Source organism: Tinamus guttatus, unplaced genomic scaffold (genome assembly GCF_059628265.1).
Source record: "Tinamus guttatus ecotype Peru unplaced genomic scaffold, ASM5962826v1 Tinamus_guttatus_pri_ptg000629l, whole genome shotgun sequence".
In the NCBI taxonomy this organism is placed as follows: Eukaryota; Metazoa; Chordata; class Aves; order Tinamiformes; family Tinamidae; genus Tinamus; species Tinamus guttatus.
In genome coordinates this window covers 443,954-462,515 of record NW_028289163.1, presented here as the reverse complement: position 1 = coordinate 462,515, position 18,562 = coordinate 443,954, and the positions used below count along the sequence as shown (strand labels likewise).

At 65.8% G+C, this 18,562-nt stretch overlaps 3 protein-coding genes across 3 annotated transcripts; 2 read left to right on the top strand and 1 right to left on the bottom strand.

Moving 5' to 3' along the window:
- The first annotated feature begins 1,018 nt into the window (after positions 1–1,018).
- CTXND2 (cortexin domain containing 2) lies at positions 1,019–1,180 on the top strand. The gene has a single exon (XM_088535443.1). It carries the CDS (start codon positions 1,019–1,021, stop codon positions 1,178–1,180), a length of 162 nt encoding a protein of 53 aa, XP_088391569.1.
- Positions 1,181–2,747: 1,567 nt separating this feature from the next.
- Positions 2,748–13,134, top strand: SETDB1 (SET domain bifurcated histone lysine methyltransferase 1). Its single transcript, XM_088535520.1, is given in 20 exon segments — positions 2,748–2,959; positions 3,085–3,257; positions 3,479–3,516; positions 3,625–3,724; positions 3,857–4,024; positions 4,163–4,364; positions 5,032–5,105; positions 5,484–5,674; positions 6,430–6,559; positions 6,888–7,026; positions 7,478–7,642; positions 7,996–8,580; positions 8,766–8,882; positions 9,212–9,381; positions 10,206–10,831; positions 10,998–11,017; positions 11,135–11,478; positions 11,865–12,079; positions 12,560–12,648; positions 13,013–13,134. Coding segments are annotated over 20 exon segments (3,876 nt in total). The 3' UTR covers positions 13,131–13,134.
- A 1,899-nt stretch (positions 13,135–15,033) lies between these two features.
- On the bottom strand, positions 15,034–17,603 carry CERS2 (ceramide synthase 2). Its single transcript, XM_088535556.1, has 10 exons — positions 17,430–17,603; positions 16,771–16,885; positions 16,573–16,691; positions 16,363–16,420; positions 16,234–16,284; positions 16,011–16,103; positions 15,748–15,876; positions 15,571–15,677; positions 15,300–15,453; positions 15,034–15,166 (listed from the first exon to the last, which is right to left on the bottom strand). Exons 1-10 carry the CDS (start codon positions 17,600–17,602, stop codon positions 15,035–15,037), a joined length of 1,131 nt encoding a protein of 376 aa, XP_088391682.1. The 5' UTR covers position 17,603; the 3' UTR covers position 15,034.
- Between the last annotated feature and the right edge of the window lie 959 nt (positions 17,604–18,562).

The following is an 18,562-nucleotide window of genomic DNA, read 5'->3' as shown; positions in this document are numbered from 1 at the left end:
GCGCTTCGCGTGACGTCACGTGTTGCTATTTGCTTTTTTCTGCCGGAGGGCAGGAATAGAGCCGGGACCAGGGCCAAAAATAAAGTTTTATTAAAACAAAATCATTTATTAGGATAAAATTATTAGAATAAAAAAAAAAAGGATGTTGCCCGGGGGGTGGGCTGGGGAAGGTAAATCCTTCATTGCCGTCAGTTTTCGCCCCGCTCTGTGGAGCTGGAGGGGCTCCTGGCTGAGGACAGGACCGCTCGGTGCATCTCCCAGCACAGCAGCATCCACATGCGTCTCCCTTTGCCCCGAAGGCACCCGGTCCCGCTGGCCTCGGGGGGCTGCTGGCCCCACAAAGGGCCCGTTGTGGGCGATGGGGAGCTGAGCGCCCAACCGAGCCGCGATGGAGGAGCTGGACAAAGCTCCAGCGCGCGCAGGTGGTAACCGAGCCCGCAGGATCGTCTCTCCCAGTACCGGGAGAGCTGAAAGGCGACGCTGCGGCGCTCCTGCAGTATTCATGACCCCGCACCCCGCGGTGACCAGCCCCAAAGCGGCACCGAGCGGGACGGGGCAGCCGGCCTATCCATCCCTCCATCCGTCTGGAGGTAAGAACAGCCTCGGCCGGCTCGCGTGGGGCTGCAGGGAATGGGACCCGCGGGTGCTGCAGGGCATTGCAGATCCTTTTTGGTGTGTGCCAGGCTAAACCTGGCACATGGGACATGTCCCAGGTCCCCTCTCTTTATATATACACATAGGCATATACATATGCAGTCACACACATACATAAATATACATACATATACACATACGTGCTGCTTTTGGCTCTTCCCAGCCCACGCGGGCACCCGTCACGTCCCTGAGCGGAGCCATTGTCCGGCGGAGGCTCCGCTGAGCCCTGGTGCTCCCACTGCACCTCCTGCTGCAGGGAAGGGGGTCCCGGGGCCACGCGACTGTAGGGAAAAAGGAAAGAAATGAGTAAATAACAATAGTAAACAATGAGGTTCGAAGGTGGGCGATGGCAGCGGCCTGAGGGATGGAGGCGGCGCCCCTCGACGTGGACCGGGCCGTGGCCGTGGCCTTCGTGGTGCTGCTGGGTCTCTTCCTGCTCGCCATGGCCGTGCGCTGCGCCCGCCTCGTCGTGGACCCCTACAGCGCCATCCCCACGGCCACCTGGGAGGAGGAGCCGGTCCCCTGAGCCGCGGGGACACCCGGGACCCCGCCGGCACCTGGAGACCCCAGCCCCTTCCAGCCCCCCCAGGGGCCCCGTTACCCCCAGGATCCCCCTAGGACCCTCTATCGCCCTCCCAGGACCCTCCACCCTTTATTGTCCCCCTGAGCGTCCCTAGACCACCCCCCCGGGTCCCCACTATCCCCAGTCCCCCCAAGAACCCTCCACCGACTCCCCCGGCCCTCTATTGCCCCCCGAACCCCCCAGGGCCACCATTACCCCAGGTCCTCCAGCACTGCCAGCCTCCCCGGTGCTGCGGGACCCCCTGCACCCCATTAACCCCCGCGTTGCTGCAGGATCCCCTTGCACCCCGTTACCCCCCCCCCCCCCCCCCCCCCCCATTACCGCCCCCCTCCCAGGTCCCCTCCGCCGGGCGCTGCCCCTTTAAGAGCGCCCCGCGGGCCCGCGCGCATGCGCCTTGCCGTGGCCGGCCTCGCGCGCGTGCGCACCGCGGCGCCTCCCCGCCGCGCGGCACCGAGGGGGAGAATTGGGCTCCACGGGCTGCCGTTACCGGAAGTGACGCCGGGTTACGTCTGTTTGGGCACTCCCCCCCCCTCCTCCGCCCGCTCCTGGTAACGGGGGTCGCGGCGGCCCCGGGGCCTCCGGGACGAGGTGAGGGCGGAGGGGGCGGGGCCTAGGGGCGGGGCGGGGCCTAGGGGCGGGGCGAGGAGGGGGCGCGGGTGGAACCGGGGCCCTCGGGGAAGTGGGAGGTTTCGGGGCGGGGGGTGATGGGTCCGGGGTGTCCCCTTGTCCAGGGGGTGTCCCCGTGTCCCAGGTGTGTCCCCGTGTCGTCCCCGTGTCCCGGGGTACCCCGTGACCCGGGGGTGTCCCCGTGTCGTCCCCGTGCCCCAGATGTGTCCCCGTGCCCCAGGTGTGTCCCCGTGTCCCGGGGTACCCCGTGTCCCGGGGGTGTCCCCTTGTCCCGGGGTGTCCCCTTGTCCTGTGGGTGTTCCCGTGTCCCAGATGTGTCCCCACGCTCCCAGGGTGTCCCCACACTCCGGGGTGTCCCCGTGTCGCAGGGGTGTCCCCTTGTCCCGGAGGCGTCTCCGCACCCTGGGGTGTCCCTGTGTCCCACGTGTGTCCCCTTGCCCCGGGGTATCCCTGCGCTCTGGGATGTCCCTGTATCTCCCGATGTGTCCCCGCACTCTGGGGTGTCCCCGTGTCCCCTGGGGTGTCCCGGAGTGTCCCCGTGTCCCAGTTGTGTCCTTGTGCTCCGGGGTGTTCCCGTGGGTTTCCCCGTGTCCCAGGGGTATCCCCACGCTCTGGGGTGTCCCCATGTCCCAGGTGTGTCCCCTTGTTCCGGGGTGTCCCTGCACCCAAGCGTGTCCCTGTGCTCTGGGGTGTCCCTGTGTCCCCAGGTGTGTCCCCGTGCCCTGGGGTGTCCCCGTGTCCCAGGTGTATCCCCACGCCGCGGGGTGTTCCTGCGCTCCGGGGTGTCCCCGTGTCCCAGGTGTCCCCCCACGCCGCGGGGTGTCCCTGCGCTCCGGGGTGTCCCGTCCGGGCCCCACGGCGCGCGCTGACCCCCGTGCGCAGGATGGACGCGCAGGAGCTGCAGGAGCTGCAGCAGGAGGTGCTGGAGGAGCTGGGCGTCTCCATGGCGGAGCTGCAGGCCGTGGTGGACGAGGAGCTGGACAAGGTGGAGGGCGTGCGGCAGCGGCGGCGGCAGCTGCGCGAGCTGGAGCAGAGCGTGCGGCGCAAGGAGGAGGAGGTGGCGCACGTGGACCGGCTCTTCGACGACGCCGCGAGGTGGGTGCACGGTGCTGGGCGCTGCGGGGCCGCGGGCCGCGCTCACCGCGCTCAACGTGCTCACCGCGCTCAACGTGCTCACCGCGCTCAACATGCTCACCGCGCTCACCACGCCGCCTCCCCAGGGCCATCGGGAAGTGCGAGCTCCTGGTGAAGGACCTGTACTCCAAGCTGGGCCTGCAGTACCGCGAGAGCAGCTCCGAGGACGAGGACGCGGCCGCCGGGGCCGCCGAAGTCATCGAGATCCCGGACGAGGACGACGACGACGTCATGAGCGTCGAGTCGGGCGGCAAGCACAGTTCAGTACCGCGGGGCCGGGGGCGATTTTCCGATTCCCCCAGTGCTGCTTTTGCTCCGGGGAGGCTGCGTGTGGCAGCTTCTGGCACGGCTGGATTGGGCGCCTTTCCGACACAGGCAGAGAGGACTCTCATGTCCAGGCTTTTCTTTTTCTTGCTTCATTTCCTCTCCAAGAGGTTTTAAACCAAATTTTTATTCTTTTTCTCTCCTTTCTAAATGTAGATGATACCAGTCCCAGAATTACCAAGGATCAGACACTGGTGAGTTGAAAACCCTTGATTATTCTTCCGCAGAGGAGTTTTGTTGGAGTTCTTGGGCCATCGTATGCAAAAAAGGGTTCTTCATCCTTTATCCCTCCCTCCTTTCAGCTGCGGGAAGCCATGGCTGCGATGAGGAAGTCTGCCCAGGATGTTCAGAAATTTATGGATGCTGTGAACAAGAAAACAAATGCCCAAGATGCCCAGAAAGGTCAGTGTGCGAGAGCCCCCCAGCTCCTGTGGGGTAAGGGAGAGCAGGAGGACGTCCTTTATATCACATACTTACAAGAAGGAATTTTTAAGGAGTTTCTACTTTGTTTCTTCTGTGTGTTTCTCTGGGCAGATGCACAGGCTGCTCCGCAGGCTCCTGGTGCCCTCCAGCCACCGGGCCCTGCTGCTGCAGGGAGCGACCTCAGCAACGACGGGGACCTCAAGGTTGGCATGAGGATCCTGGGCAAGAAGAGGACCAAGACGTGGCACAAGGGGACGCTGATCGCCATCCAGACGGTCGGTACGTCCCGCGCTTGCTGCTGCCTCGCGGCTGCCAAGTCTCTTTGAGCCTGGATCACCAAGTACTGCACCTAGTACCTCATTTGTGTGTGAAATCTCTTGCTTTCTCGTGATCTTGCTGTGTTGGGATGTCTTTCAGGTGCTGGCAAGAAGTACAAAGTGAAATTTGACAATAAAGGGAAGAGTTTGCTCTCTGGCAATCACATTGCTTACGACTACCACCCGTCGCCAGAGAAGCACTACGTGGGGAGCAGGGTTGTGGCAAAGTACAAAGATGGGAACCAGGTTTGGCTCTACGCCGGCATCGTGGCTGAAACCCCCAACGTAAAGAATAAGGACAGGTATTTAATTCTCCAGAACCATATACTGCTACATTAAGGAAAATGCATATATGTACTTGCTATTGTGAAGGTTATTTGTTTTTTTTTTCCTCCCATTTCCGAGGATCTGCTTCTGAATGTTGTTTCTTAAGCTTTTCTTATCTCAGAAAGCTCTGGGTGGAGCTTCCATTCTGTTACTCATACCCGTGAGTTAGGAATTATCTCTGGTAATTCACTCCAATTATCACGCAAATCTAAGTCTGCTCAAGGCATAAAATGTGGCCTTAGGAAATACAAGCCCTAGGAATACCCAGTGCCAGCAACATTACCAAAGCACTTAAGGGAAAAACATCAGCAAAAATCTCTCTGCTTGTGTGTAAATGCGGGGGCAGAGCTTCCTCAGGGCTGCGGTTGAGGCTTGTGGTCTTTCTGTGAAGATTCACAGAGGATGGAGTGGCCCTTGCTGGTTCAACACGGCTCCGCAGCGACTGCCTGACTGTGAGAAGCAGAGACGGCTGCTGCTCCCGCTCCGTGTTCCTTGCAGCTCCCTCGAGGAGGGCCCCTGTGCCCGCAGGGGACTCGCATGTCCCCGCAGTTAGAAATGCCCCAGGGCCCTGTGCCCGCAGGGAGATGCAGTTAGAAATGCCCCAGGGCCCGGTCGCCCACCGTCCAACTCGTGTCTCTGCAGGTTCCTGATCTTCTTCGACGACGGCTACGCCTCCTACGTGAAGGAGTGGGAGCTCTACCCGATCTGCAGGCCCCGTGAGTGACCCCGTCCCCAGCGAGCGCTGGGGGGACGCCCTGGCCGCGGGGGCGCCCGGAACGTGCCCCTCCAGGGCTGTGCCCGCGGGGACCCGCTCTGCTCCCCGAGGGGCCTGTCACCCGCACAGGGGACGCGCGGGGAGGCTCCCTCTGTCCACCCCCAGCTCGGGGGCATGGGAGGGCCGGGGTTTCTGAGCGCTGGGTCCGCAGCGTGCGGCCCTAGGGCACGGAGCGTCCCGCCACGGGCAGGGGTAATCACACGAGAGAGAAATCCCACGTGGGATCCCTTTGAAAAAGAAGAAATAACAGTGCTCTTCATTTAAAAAACAAACGTCTTTCCTCCTCTTCCCGTTCTCCCCTCTAACTCTTCCTGAGCAGTTGAAAAGACTTGGGAGGATATCGAGGACGTGTCGTGCCGCGATTTCATCGAGGAGTACATCACGGCCTACCCCAACCGCCCCATGGTGCTGCTCAAGAACGGGCAGCTCATCAAAACGGAGTGGGAAGGGACCTGGTGGAAATCCCGAGTGGAAGAAGTGGATGGCAGCCTGGTCAAAATCCTCTTCCTGGTAGGGCAGCTCCCCTCTCCCGTTGGAGGGAAACGCAGCTCTGGGGGAGGAGGTCGCGGTGCTTCCCTGGCTGCCTGGGCCCGAGGCGGTTTCCTCGCTGCTGCCAGCCAGAAACTCTGAGTAAGCAGGTGCTCTGCTTCCCATGCGTCCCCCGGAGCGCGCGCCGTTCCGCTGGCACGTTCCAAAGACCTTTCGAGCATCGTGCCTGGAAAACTTGAGAGTGTAGGAGCAACCCTTCTGCGTGTTAGAGGAACAAGAGAGAAATGCATCTTCTGCGGGTGGTTGTGTCCTGCTTCCTTTCCTCTTGGCAGTGTCTGCTGTCCAGGCAGTGCTGGTGCGAGAAGCAGCTGTTGATCCTCAGCTTGCTCCAGCTCTAGAGATTGCAGAAAGGGAACAAACTCATTATCTGTCCCCACTCGGCTCCGCTCCTGTCTTGATAAGTGCATGGCTGCTCGCGCCGAGGAGGACGTCACCTCGGTGTCCTCGAGGAGACACTGTTTATGCAGAGCAGGCAGTTTGTGTCCTCACGGCGCCTGGCTACTCCCTGTGCCTTGGTAGCTGTGCTGGAATAACAGCAAACCTGCAGCTGGGGGTCTTGGAGGTGCCTCTTTCTAGTCTGGAGGTGGAGCCGGGTTCATGTCTAGGGTTGTCCCTGGGTTTATGGAGTTTCCTGCCCCTCTGCCCCCGTTGGCACCGTGGTTCTGCACAAGCCTTTGGGCACGCGCGCTGCCCCTGCGCCCTTCTCTCTGCTGCAGGACGACAAACGCTGCGAGTGGATCTACCGGGGCTCCACGCGCCTCGAGCCCATGTTCAGCATGAAAACCTCCACGGCCTCCACCCAGGAGAAGAAGCAGAGTGGACAAGCAAGGACTCGTCCCAATGTCGGTATGTGGTATCCTTCCTTTCAGTGTTTGTTCTGGAACTGAAAAACTTCTTCCCCCTTAAGCAAAATTTCTGGAGATCTAATGTTTTCAGTGACCTTTAGCGCCTGGTGTAGATATTGTGCAGCAAAATCAGCCTGGGGTGTGTGAAGCAGCCGGAGTCCGTCGGGGGCGGCCGGCTGCGATTTGCAGTGAGCAGACAGCCGGGTTGTGGCTGCAAGGGCTTCGCTTTCGCTTCCCTTCGGGGCTGAGCCGGGGCTTTGTGGCTGGTACGACGAACTCGGGTTGCTGCAGAGAGCTGGGGGCTGACGTGCTGCTTCCCGCTCCCGCAGGTGCTGTCCGGAGCAAAGGGCCCGTGGTCCAGTACACGCAGGACTTGGCAGGAGCCGGCGCCCCGTACAAACCCCTGGAGCAGATGCAGGCGGCCTCGCTGGCCGCGCGCGCCGTCTCTCCGCAGCCTGCCGACGGGGAGTAAGTGCTCCAGCCCCTTTCCCTGGCACCACCGACGCCGCAGCGCTTCGGGCCTCCACCCTCCTCGTGCACAGGGATCCTCAGGTTTCCTCCATGACCAGCCTGGCTTCCCGGTTACACACCTGGATTCTAGGGAGGCTTCTGGGGGAGCTGCAGGCAGAGGCTGCTGGATGAGGCCCTGGGGGTGGGCGAGCTGACGGCCCCGGCCCCCCTGTGCCAGGTGCCTGTCCTTTCCCGGGGTGTAAGCTTCACCCTTGCTGTATTTCCCAGCTACATAGTCTGCTGCTTCCCTCCGAGAATCTGAGTTGCTCCCTCGTGTCGCGCTCCAGGCCCTGGCCCTGGCTGCCTTGCGTGTCCGCTGGGACTGACCTGCTCGCCCGGGGGTGGGTTCCGCCTGTCTCAGTCCGGCTGTGCGCGCGGTGGCCGCTCACCCGCTGTTGTCCCGGCACAGGGGCTCCGACAGCCAGCTGGCCCAGGCCAGGAAGCAGGTGGCCAAGAAGAGCACGTCGTTCCGGCCGGGCTCGGGCCAGTCGTCGCCCGCGTCGCCCGTCCTCGGCGACGCGCCGCCCGCGGGCAGGGCCCAGCAGCACCGGTGAGGAAGCGCGGGCGGCTCCGCGCGTCCCCGTGTCCCCGCGTCCTCCCGAGAGCCCCGGGCCTCGAGCGCTTCCGTGCAGCCGCTGCTCCCTCTTCTGAGGCCGCCAGCGCTTGGTTGCTGCCTCCCCAGTTCTGTTCCTGGTTGTTTATTTGTCCTCCGCTGCTGCCAGCACCTGCTTTGGGATGCTCCCTCCCTCCTCCAGGAGGCTGTTGGGGCTGGGATCAAACGGGACGAGGTGGCAACGCCCGGAGCGTGTCCCAGCGCGTGCCTGGCAGCAGCCTCGACAGCAGCCAGGCGCCGAGAGCCCTTTGCAGATGTGGGGGCCGGTGCTGCCGTCCCCCGAGCTGAGGGCTCCGTGTGTCTCCCCGCGGCAGGCCCGGCGGCGCGGCGCAGCCCTTCCACGGCGCGCTGGAGCGCGCGCCCAGCGAGCCCGCGTACCGCGCGCCGCTCGAGAAGCTCTTCTACCTGCCGCACGTGTGCAGCTTCACCTGCCTGTCGCGCGTGCGGCCCATGCGCAGCGACCAGTACCGCAGCCGCAACCCGCTGCTCATCCCGCTGCTCTACGACTTCCGCCGCATGACGGCGCGCCGGCGCGTCAACCGCAAGATGGGCTTCCACGTCATCTACAAGACGCCGTGCGGGCTGTGCCTGCGCAGCATGCAGGAGATCGAGCGCTACCTCTTCGAGACGGACTGCGACTTCCTCTTCCTCGAGATGTTCTGCCTGGACCCCTACGTGCTGGTGGACCGCAAGTTCCAGCCCTACAAGCCCTACTACTACATCGCGGACATCACCAAGGGCCGCGAGGACGTGCCGCTGTCCTGCGTCAACGAGATCGACGGCACGCCGCCGCCGCAGGTGGCCTACAGCAAGGAGCGCATCCCGGGCAAGGGCGTCTACATCAACACCAGCTGGGAGTTCCTCGTGGGCTGCGACTGCAGGGACGGCTGCAGGGACAAGTAGGTGTCTCCTCCCTGGGCTGCCTGTGCCAACCACAACCCGGGCACAGCTGGCCAGGCCGGGGGTTTGCTGCGGAGACCCCTTCGGCACGCAGAAAAACGCGACTCCTTTTGCTCCCTGGAGGAAAGGGGCTGTAAAACTAACCTAAAAGGGGCACGGGGTGGGTTTCTGTGTGTGTCTCCAGGTCAAAATGTGCCTGTCACCAGCTAACGGTCCAGGCGACCGGCTGCACCCCCGGCGGGCAGATCAACCCCAACTCGGGCTACCAGTACAAGAGGCTGGAGGAGTGTCTCCCCACGGGGTGAGTGGAGCTCTGCTCTCCCCTTTTCTCACCGATGTCAGCCCCACAACGTTGGCCTTCCATGCTAGCAGGCAGCATTTCCTGAGCTAAATGCACATCCTAGAAAAGTTGCCTCCATTCCTGATTCATGGCCAACTTGTGGCCCAGGATCTGTCTCCGTTCCTGCGGTATCTGAGAGCTGATGGACTCCCTGCACTGCCAGGCTTCAAGCTGATGCTGTTGCTGAACTCTCAGCAGTCTTAACACCACCAAATCTGGGGCTGGGCCTTTCTTTAAGGGAAAATAATTCTGATTCTAGGGAGGGCTGTCACTGTTCTCCCTTCTTGCAGCGTCTACGAGTGCAACAAGAGGTGCAAGTGCAACGTGAACATGTGCACCAACCGCCTGGTGCAGCACGGCCTCCAGGTGCGGCTGCAGCTCTTCAAGACGCAGAACAAAGGCTGGGGCATCCGCTGCCTCGACGACATTGCCAAGGGCTCCTTCGTCTGCATCTACGCAGGTAGGATCTCAATGAGTGGGTGGCGACAGCTCCGCTTGAAAACGGTGCTGTGCTGAGCCGGGCCCTTCTTGGCAGGCGCCTGGGTTCATTTCTGAAACTGGTTCCTTTTGTTTAAGCCGGGGCGCGGGGGGAATAAGATCTGGCTGTGGCCAGGCTGAGAGCAAGACCTTGGCTTTGTTCTCGTGAAACGCAAACCCAGCGGAGTGGAGGCGAAACCTGTCCTGGTGCGAGGGCCAGGAAGGTGCAAATCGAGCTGCACCGCTCGCGGCAGCGTGGTGGATCCCTGAGCGAGGCCCCTTGCCCAGCTCTCAAACAAGACGCCGCGGTGCCAGCGACCAGAGCAGTGTTTTTGTGCAGCGAGGGTGAATCGACAGATACCTCCTTCCTGTTTGCGCCGAGCCGGTCCCTGGGACGCCCTGGCAGGCCAATGAAATGCAGAAGTTGCACCCCGTGCTTGCGTTAGCTCAGAAGAGGAACTAACCGCGGGCATCGCCCGAGCTCTCGCACTTTGGTTTCTCACCCTTAACGCTGCCCCCGTGCTGCATCCTCGCCTCCAGCCTAAAGTCTCTAGGGGAAAAAGCAATTGCTCTGTTGCAGTGGCTGTTTAGAGACCTCCTCCTTGGAATCCTGGATGTTAGGGGCCGCCACGTGCCCGAGGTTGTCCCTGCCTCGAGCAGGAGGGCGACACGTTGTCCTTTCCCAGCCCAGCTCCAGGGCGAGATGGTGTCGGCCCCGTGCGCTGCTCCCTGCCCCTCTGGGGAGGATAAGGTGTGTGGTGGGAATGTCCTTGCATGCAAACCCACCGCTTGCGCTCTCTTCCGCAGGGAAAATCCTCACGGATGACTTTGCTGACAAGGAGGGCCTGGAGATGGGCGACGAGTACTTTGCGAACCTGGACCACATCGAGAGCGTGGAGAACTTCAAGGAGGGCTACGAGAGCGACGCCAAGTGCTCCTCCGACAGCAGCGGGGTGGACCTCAAGGACGAGGAGGAGGAGAACACAGGCACCGAGGAGCAGGAGGAGTCCAACGAGGACAGCTCAGACGAGAACTTCTGCAGGGACGAGGACTTCAGCACGAGCTCGGTGTGGCGCAGCTACGCCACGCGCCGGCAGACCCGCGGCCAGAAGGAGAACGGGCTCTCGGAGACGGCCTCCAAGGACTCCGGGCCGGCCCGGCCCGACGAGGCCGCGCCGGCCGCCTCCTGCAAGCTGCCCATGTCCGAGGAGAGCTCCAAGAACAAGGTGGCCTCGTGGCTGAGCTCCAACAGTGTCGCCGACGCGCTCCAGGACACCGACAGCGCCTCCTCCTGCAAGCTGAGCGAGGGGGGCGACGCCAAGGGCTGCAAGGCAGAGCTGCCCGGCGACAGGGAGAAGGCCTCCACCTCGGGCCTCGGCGACGCGGACGGAGAGGCAAAAGTGTCCAAGAAAGATGTAAGGGAGGACGGGGCTGCGGGAGGGCCAGTGTGGGATGGGCAGGGGGAGCCCCGTGGTTGCTGAGAGCCCAGGCGAGAGGAGGCAGTTTGGGGGGCTTTGGGGAGCTCCCCCAGGAGGGCCAAAGGAGGCTCAGGAAGGGCAAGGTTTTAATCCAAGGTTCTCCCCTGCGCAGGAGCCTGAGGACCCCAGCAAGCCTCCCGGGTAAGGCTCCATGAACGGTGCTCCTTCCTCACCTCGTATTTCCCTGCGTGCTGGCGCGGCGCCCGCGTCCCCGCGGTGCGGCCACGAGTGCCACCCGCTCCTGTCCCCGCTCCGCAGGCTGCGCGACCTGGGCCGGCTCTACGGCTACAACCCGAGTCCCCCGAAGCTGGAGGGCGTGCGGAGGCCGGCGAGCCGCACGGCGCTGCTGCAGAGCCGGCGGCACGCGGGGCCCGCGCCGGCCGACGAGAGGCAGCCCCGGGGCGGCGCGGCGCTGCAGGCGGCCGCCTCGCCGCAGGACGTGCTCACCCTGTCCAGCAGCACGGACAGTGAGGGCGACAACGGGCCGGCGGCCGCCGGGCAGGCGCCGGGCACCGCCAACGACAGCGACGACATCCAGACCATCTCGTCCGGCTCCGAGGAGGAGGACGGCGACGACAAGAAGAACGCTGCGGGCGGCTCAGGTGAGGCTGCCGCGCTCGGCCGCAGTGAGAACAGAAAGGGCTGAGTCAGAGCGAGCAAAACGGGCCGGAAACCTCCGGGAAGGGCTGGTGAGGAGCTCCCGTGCCTGTGGGTGCTGCGGGTCCTGCTGGAGTCCAAGAGCCAAGGCCGCCGCTCAAAGGGTCCCCTTGGAGCCTTGGCAAAACCAGGCCTCGAGCAGCAGTATCCCAGGACACGAGGGAAGGAGCAAGCTGGGGCTCCTTGCGGGGTGGGCAGGCACCGTGCTGGGTAGAGCGGAGAGCTTGGAGGGATCCCAGGGAGGCTCCCGCCCCCGGAGCGGCGTCCGAGGGCTCCCTGGCGGGAACGGGCGCCGGGCAGGGCCGGCAGCAGCGCTCGCTCCTCGCTGCAGGGCCCATGAAGAGGCAGGTGGCCGTGAAGTCCACGCGGGGCTTCGCGCTCAAGTCCACGCACGGCATCGCCATCAAGTCGACCAACCTGGCGGCGGCCGAGAAGGGCGAGAGCGCAGGGCCGGTGCGCAGGACCACGCGGCAGTTCTACGACGGCGAGGAGTCCTGCTACATCATCGACGCCAAGCTCGAGGGCAACCTGGGCCGCTACCTCAACGTGAGTGCCTGGGCCGGCTGCCTCACGGCTCGCTGCTTTCCCTGGCTGGATTGGGAACTGCTGGCAAACGTGGCTGTTAGCCCAAACTTTGAGGCAGGGAGCAGAAACCCTGGAAACGGAGGAGGGAGGGGGAAAGGCTCCGGTGTCCTTGGCAGCTGGGGAGGGAACGGGACCTTTTGGGCCCTGCTTCTTGCCCTTGGGGACGGCCTCCCCCTGCCCGCGTTGGGGTAAGAGTGGTCGAGGCAGGACAACGCTGCTGGCGAGGCTGCTGCTGGCACGTGGCACATGCAGGGGACGAGCCGGGGCCACCAGCGCCCGCTACCTCTGCGAGCGGGGGCCGCGTGACTCCTGGCAGGGAGCGGCTCCCGTTCCGCGGCTCCCGCTGGATGCGGCGCTCCGAGCAGGAATGCTGCTGGTGAACCAGCGCTCGCGGCGGCTGCCAGCGCCCGCGCGCTCACGCCGCTCCTCTCCGCTCTCCAGCACAGCTGCAGCCCCAACCTCTTCGTGCAGAACGTCTTCGTGGACACGCACGACCTGCGCTTCCCCTGGGTCGCCTTCTTCGCGAGCAAGTGAGTGCCGGTGCCGGGAGGGCTCCTGCGTGCTGCCCAGCTCCGCACCCGCCGCCTCCGCGCAGGGGGTCGCTGCTGCAGGTCCCTTGGGCTGAGCCACCTCCCTGGCAGCGGGTCACGGCTCACGCGGAGCTGGGGACACGAGCCCGGAGCCGGTGCCCAGCTGGGGCTCGAAGCCTGGCCCCCGTGTGTGGTGTCACCTCTCGGTGTCACCCCCGCGGCAGCGACTCAGCGGGGACCTTTGTCCCTGCTGGCTGCAGGGCCGCCTGCCCCTGCCCTGTGCACCGGGACCGTCCGGGAGCGCTGCCCTCAACCTCCTCCTCCTGGAGCTCTCCTGCACCTTCTCCCTGTCCTTCCTTCGCAGGAGGATCCGCGCCGGCACGGAGCTGACGTGGGACTACAACTACGAAGTGGGCAGCGTGGAGGGCAAGGAGCTGCTGTGCTGCTGCGGGGCCATCGAGTGCCGCGGGCGGCTGCTGTGAGCGCCGCGGCCCGGGGGGACCCCGTGCTGCCGGCCAGGCGGGGGTAACGGAGCCGTTCCAAAGCGGAGCGGCCGCTCCGAGCTCTCCTGCTCCTTTGAAAACCCCGGCAGCAGCTGGACCAGGACCAGCGCCTGGACTCTGGCGGGACGTGGGGGCCGGGGACAGCCGCGAGGGCAGGTGACAGCCACAGCTTCTGCTCTCCTGGGGCTACGGTGGCTCTGTCCCCGGCAGCGCTGCCCACGCTTCCTGCCCTCGAGGTCTCCTCTGAGCAGCAAGGATGGCTCCTGCTCTGCTGCTCGGGGGGCAGCGCTGGGGGAAAGGGCTCCGAGCCCCCAGGGCCACGTTCTGCCGTTGGGAGAGGGCCCTGCTGTCCCCGAGTGAAGGGGGTGGGAGTTGAGCCCTGTGGGGACCAATCTGGCTTTATCCCAAGCACCTGTGGCTCCAGGTGGGGGAGAAAACCCGGTGCAAAGAAGCTGTTTGTTGGTCAAAGTAAATAAAGGATGTTTTTCTAAAGAAAATAAAAAGGAAAAAGGCCCTGAAGCCCAGGTTGTTCTGCCACAGTTGGCTGCGCTCCTCCACTCGTTCAAAGGGGAGTTAAATTCCGCTATTCACGGGACTCCTCATCCATCTTCCTACGCCCCTAAAGCGGGACCGGCGCCGCTTCCCGATGCGGCCGCTATCCCGGGAAGCTGCAGGGCCGGCGCTGGCAGCGGAGCCGGCGCAGCCGCCCGCGCGTTCCGGGGAAGCGGGGGGGATTGCTCGGCTGGAATGAGTCACGGGCAGCGCCGCGAGAGGCGGCGGCCGCGCGATCCGGCCTCGGCTCCTGCATCCAGCCCAGGCTGAGCCCCGAGGCGCTGCCCTCCCGCCGTTCCACAGGGAAAACCCCCGTTTACCTGCGAGGGCCTCCGCGAGCTCCGCTGCCCAGCTCCCCGTGCCGTGAATAGCAGCTTTGTGATCCCGGCGGCGCCGCCGGGGCCGCGGCAGCACCAGGCTTTCAAAAGAAGAACAGAGAGGTGAGAGGAGGCCCCAGCAGAACCCACAGCTGCAGCTTCTGGGTTGTTCCAGGCCCCACAGAAGATGCCCCAAGCCCATTTTTACCGAAGTTTATTAGTCTTTTTAACCTTTAATATATTTAACTTTTTCTTTTTCTTTAAAAAAAAAGAAAAAAAAAGAAAAACCAACAAAACACGGTTTGGTCTGACGTTGGTTAATGGTCCTTTCCCCCCACCTCTCTGCGCTGGGAGGTCTCGTTCCCCCCAGCTTCGCCCTGCGGGTGGGCGGGCGCGGGAGGCAGAGCCGGGCCCGGCTGCTTCCATCTTCCAAATAAATAGAAACAAAAATCCGCCGCGACGTTGTCCTGTTCCAGCTGGGGAGGGCACCGGGAGAGGCCGCCAAGAGGGACAGACTCGAGGCAATGGAAACCCATTTACAGAAAAGGAAGCGAGGGGCTGGAACTCCTCCCCGCGCCGCCGTAGTGACTAAACCCTGCGGCTTCCTTCCCCGGGGCTCCTCGTGCTGTCGGGGCTGCGGCCGCTCCGACACCCGCGGCTCCGTCCTCCGGCCCCGGCAAACCCCGATCCGCCCTCGGCAAAGCCGGCCGGGAAGGGCCTTTTCCGAAGGCCCCGGGGCCGGCTCCCTGCCCAGGGGCCGGGAGGGAGCGCGGGGCCGGCGCCGCGCGTTAAGGCAGTGGGTGAAAGGCAGGAAGGGCAGGAGCTGCCGTCCCGGCGCCGCGGCCGGGGCTCTCCGGGGCTCCCGCTCGGCTCTGCTGGAGCGGGGAGGGGGGCGGGCGAGGGGACGGGGACGTTGGCGCTACGTGGCGGTGGCAGGGTGGGCTTTGACATCTCACGGCTTTGGGCTCCTCGCGGGCGCCGGCCGGGCCGGGCCAGGCCGCGGGCCGAGGGCGCTCAGTCGGTTTTGCGGTGGTTGTTGTTGAGGACGGGGTGGCCGTTGGAGAGGGGCCCGTTCTTGGCCGCCGCCTCCTCCTCCTCCTCCGTGTCATCCGTCTCCTCGCGGTCGCTCCTCTCGTCCTCCACCACCTGCGAGGCGATGGGAAGGGGGGCTCGGGCGGCTGGGGCACCCCGGGGCCCTGCCCTGGTCCCAGCGCTGCCGGGGGGCTCAGGAAGCCACACGGAGCCTGCGCGTCCCCAGAACCCCCGGGCCCCGCCTTGCCTTTCCAGTTATGAACTTCTGGGCCATGCGGATGATGAGGTAGGCCCAGAAGACGTGCAGCGCCTGCAGCACCACCATCATGAAGTTGAAGAAGTAGTAGCCGAAGAAGGCGGGGTAGAGCTCCAGCGGGTAGACCACGGTGCAGTGCATGATCCTGCGGGACACGCGGCTCCGTTGGCGCCCAGGAGCAGCCTCCTCCTCCTCCTCCTCCTCCTCCGCCGGCCTCCCCAGACCTCGGCCTTCCCGCCCGCCGCCCAGAGCCAGCGCTCACCAGAAGGGCAGGATGACCAGGCGGGTGACGATGAAGACGGCGGCGAAGACGATGAAGATGTTGTTGCAGGTGTTCCTCCAGCCGGCGTAGTTGAACATCTTGGCGGACTGCGGGGACACACAGGGACATGGGGCGGGCTGGGCCAGGCCGCGGCCGCCCGCCCGGCGGGGACGTTACCTCCAGCAGGTAGTCGGCGGAGTCGTGCAGGGCCATGATGAGTGTCCCCGCACGGATGTAGTTGGCGAACCAGGAGAAGCTGATGAGGATGATGGTGGCCACGTGGTGGATGATCTGCTCCTTGAAGTCCTGCGCGCGGGATGGGGGGACGGTGCTGCAGCAGCCCTGCTCTGTCCCCCAGAGCCCTGCAGCACCTCTCGTCCCCAAATCCCCCCTTTGCCTTAAATTGTGGCCAGCCAGCCCCCAAGGCCCCCGCTGCCCACCTTGCGCTTGACGTCGGAGGCGATGCTGAAGAGCAGGGACCAGTAGAAGGAGAGCTCGATGATGTAGTACCAGTACTGGGAGGGCAGCATGCTCTGCAAGCAAGGGACACGCTGGGGACACGGGCCGGGCCTCGCGGGAGGACAATCCCCCTCTCCAGGCACCAGGCAGAGCTGGGCAGGCCCTGGAAGGCGGCCGGGAGGAGGGACAAGGCGCGGGGCTCACCTGGATGGGGTAGCCCGCCCACACCTGGCGCAGGTCGTAGAACCAGGGCTTCTGTGGGACACAGGGACACGGGGGGACGTGAGCGGGGCCACGGCACCGCGGGCCGGGTGCGGGGGGGACGGTACTTACATCTACGATGACAGCCATGCCAGCAATGAAAGCAATAAGGTAAAACGTGAATCGCCAACTGGAAAGAGGAAGCAGACGGCTCTGAGACGGGCCCCACGCGAGGGGGGACAAGGACGGAGCCCCCAGCCCACTCCTGGCCAAGCCGAGGCCCCCAGCGGCGCCCGCGGGGCGGCAGCGACACCGGCGTGGGGACGGGCGCGCGGGGCTCACCTGGCCTCTCGGAACTTCTTGAGCAGGCTGGGCCGGTCCTGGTTGCGGCGGCGCCGGAACCAGCGCTCCACCTGCCGCGCGGAGCAGCCGCTCTGCCGGGCCAGCACCTCCACGTCGGCCTGCGGGCGGGGGGGACGTCACGGCGCCGCTCCCCGGCCCGGCGGGGACGTCACGGCGCCGCTGCCCCGCGCCCCTCACCTGCTTGGGGTGCTTGGTGGTGCCGTAGAACCTCTCCAGCACCGCGTTGGGGGCGGCTCTTAGCCGGATCTTCTCCTTGACGTTCAGCAGCCCGGCCAGGGGGGTGGCCACGTACCTGGCACACAGAGGGGACACGTGAGACGTCCCCACAGCACCCGGCCCTGTCCCGCAGGGACAGCCCAAAGGAGCCGCCCCGGGATCTCCCGCTGCCGCCCGGCCTTGCTGCGAGCGGCTTCTCCGCAGCAGGATCTGCCCCTGGGTGTCCCCTGGCTTCTGCTGCCACCCCAGGGCATCCCCGGGATGGTGCCAGTTCCTCCCGGGTCCCCCACGGGGACGAGGCAGGGCCATGCGCGCCCCGCGAAGGGGCCGCCCCCGCGTGCCGCCATCCCAACAAAGCCGGGTCTGTTCCCGGCCCTTGTTTGCCTAACAAACGGCTCCTGGAGCGCCGGCCCCGCGCGCGGCCGGGCGCGATAAGGGCAGCGAGGGAGGATGCACAAAGCCCCATTTGTGCAGGCCCGAAACGGTGCCCGGGACAGATCCCGACCCGCAGGACGCCTGGGCCCGCCCCGCGGCGGGGACACGACCGGGGGCTCCATCCCGCTGGCCGGGCCCGGCCGCAGCGCGGCCCCGTGGGATGCAGGGCAGCGGGAGGCGCTCACGTCTCGAAGAGGTGCCGCACGACGAGGAAGAGGAAGGCCAGGGGCAGCGTGACGTAGAGGTCGGCGGCCTTGGCGTAGACGCGCCCATCGCGGTCCTCCAGGTCGGCCCACGTGAGGTTCGCGGGCAGCCAGAGCCGCTCCCACCAGAAGTAGCTGTACAGGGTCTGGAACATGCTGGGAGCGGAGAGAGGCACCGCTGAGGGCGGCGCGGGGCCCCGGACGAGCAGCACCCGCAGCCGCCGGACCCGCTCCCGTCCCGCGCGCCGGGGACCGCGGTGCCCCCGGGGCGCAGAGCGGAGCCGCTCGGAGGAGCCCCCCGCGCCGCCGCTCCGATCCCGGCGGTGCCGCGCGGCGCCGGCACCGGGACTTTGCCCCCGGCGGCGCGGAGGTCACGGGTGATCATTAACGAGGCCGCGGCCACGTCCCCCCGGCGGGATGGGGTCAGCGGGACGGACACGTGTCACCCCCGTGCCCCAGCTGCGTCCCCAAGGGGTCCCCCCCCGCCAGCGGGGCCGCTCATGGAGCTGCCAACGGCACCGGGACATCCCTGCCCGCCCCCGCCAGCCCCGGTGCGGAGCGGGATGCCGGGGCTCGGAGCCGAGCGGAGCCCGGAGCGAGATTAGGGATTTGCCGGCGGCACAAAGGGCACCTTTGTGTCCCGCAGAGCGGAGCGGCGCCCCGGGAGCACCCGGGGACGCCGGGCGCGCACGGAGCAGCCCCGGGGCCATCCCGGTGCGCGGATAAGGGCTGCGCCGCAGCGGGAAGCGGTGACGGAGCCGCGGGCGGCACCTAACGGGCCTGGGGACAGGCCAGCGCGGGGGGGCCCTGCCCCGGAGCCTCGGTGCTGCCCGCGGGGGCGGAACGGGCTTGTTTGCCCCCAGGTAACGCAGGGCGCGGAGCGCCCGGGAAGCGGAGCCCGGGGGCAGGAATTCCCTGTTGGAGCCTCCTGGGAGCCGCCCGCGCTCGAAACGCCGAGGGGGGGTGACAGGGCCACCCTCCCCCCACGAGGGTCTGTCCCCGCGGTGCCCCGTGGGCCAGGGGGGGCCCCACGAGCCGGGGGGGCCGTGTCCGCCCCCGCCTTGCGCCACCCTCGCGCGGCGGCCCCGGGGCAGCACCGACCCCCCCAGGCCGGT

What these genes read in the sequence shown, in the direction of transcription:
- CTXND2 (XM_088535443.1), top strand. Translation starts at nt 1,019, where the DNA reads ATGGAGGCGGCGCCCCTCGACGTGGACCGGGCCGTGGCCGTGGCCTTC.
- CERS2 (XM_088535556.1), bottom strand. Translation starts at nt 17,602, where the DNA reads ATGTTCCAGACCCTGTACAGCTACTTCTGGTGGGAGCGGCTCTGGCTG. An exon ending in GGGCGGGCTACCCCATCCAG is followed by an intron (nt 16,104 to 16,233) that starts GTGAGCCCCGCG and finishes CCTTGCTTGCAG; the next exon opens with AGCATGCTGCCCTCCCAGTA. An exon ending in CCTCCGACGTCAAGCGCAAG is followed by an intron (nt 15,877 to 16,010) that starts GTGGGCAGCGGG and finishes TCCCGCGCGCAG; the next exon opens with GACTTCAAGGAGCAGATCAT.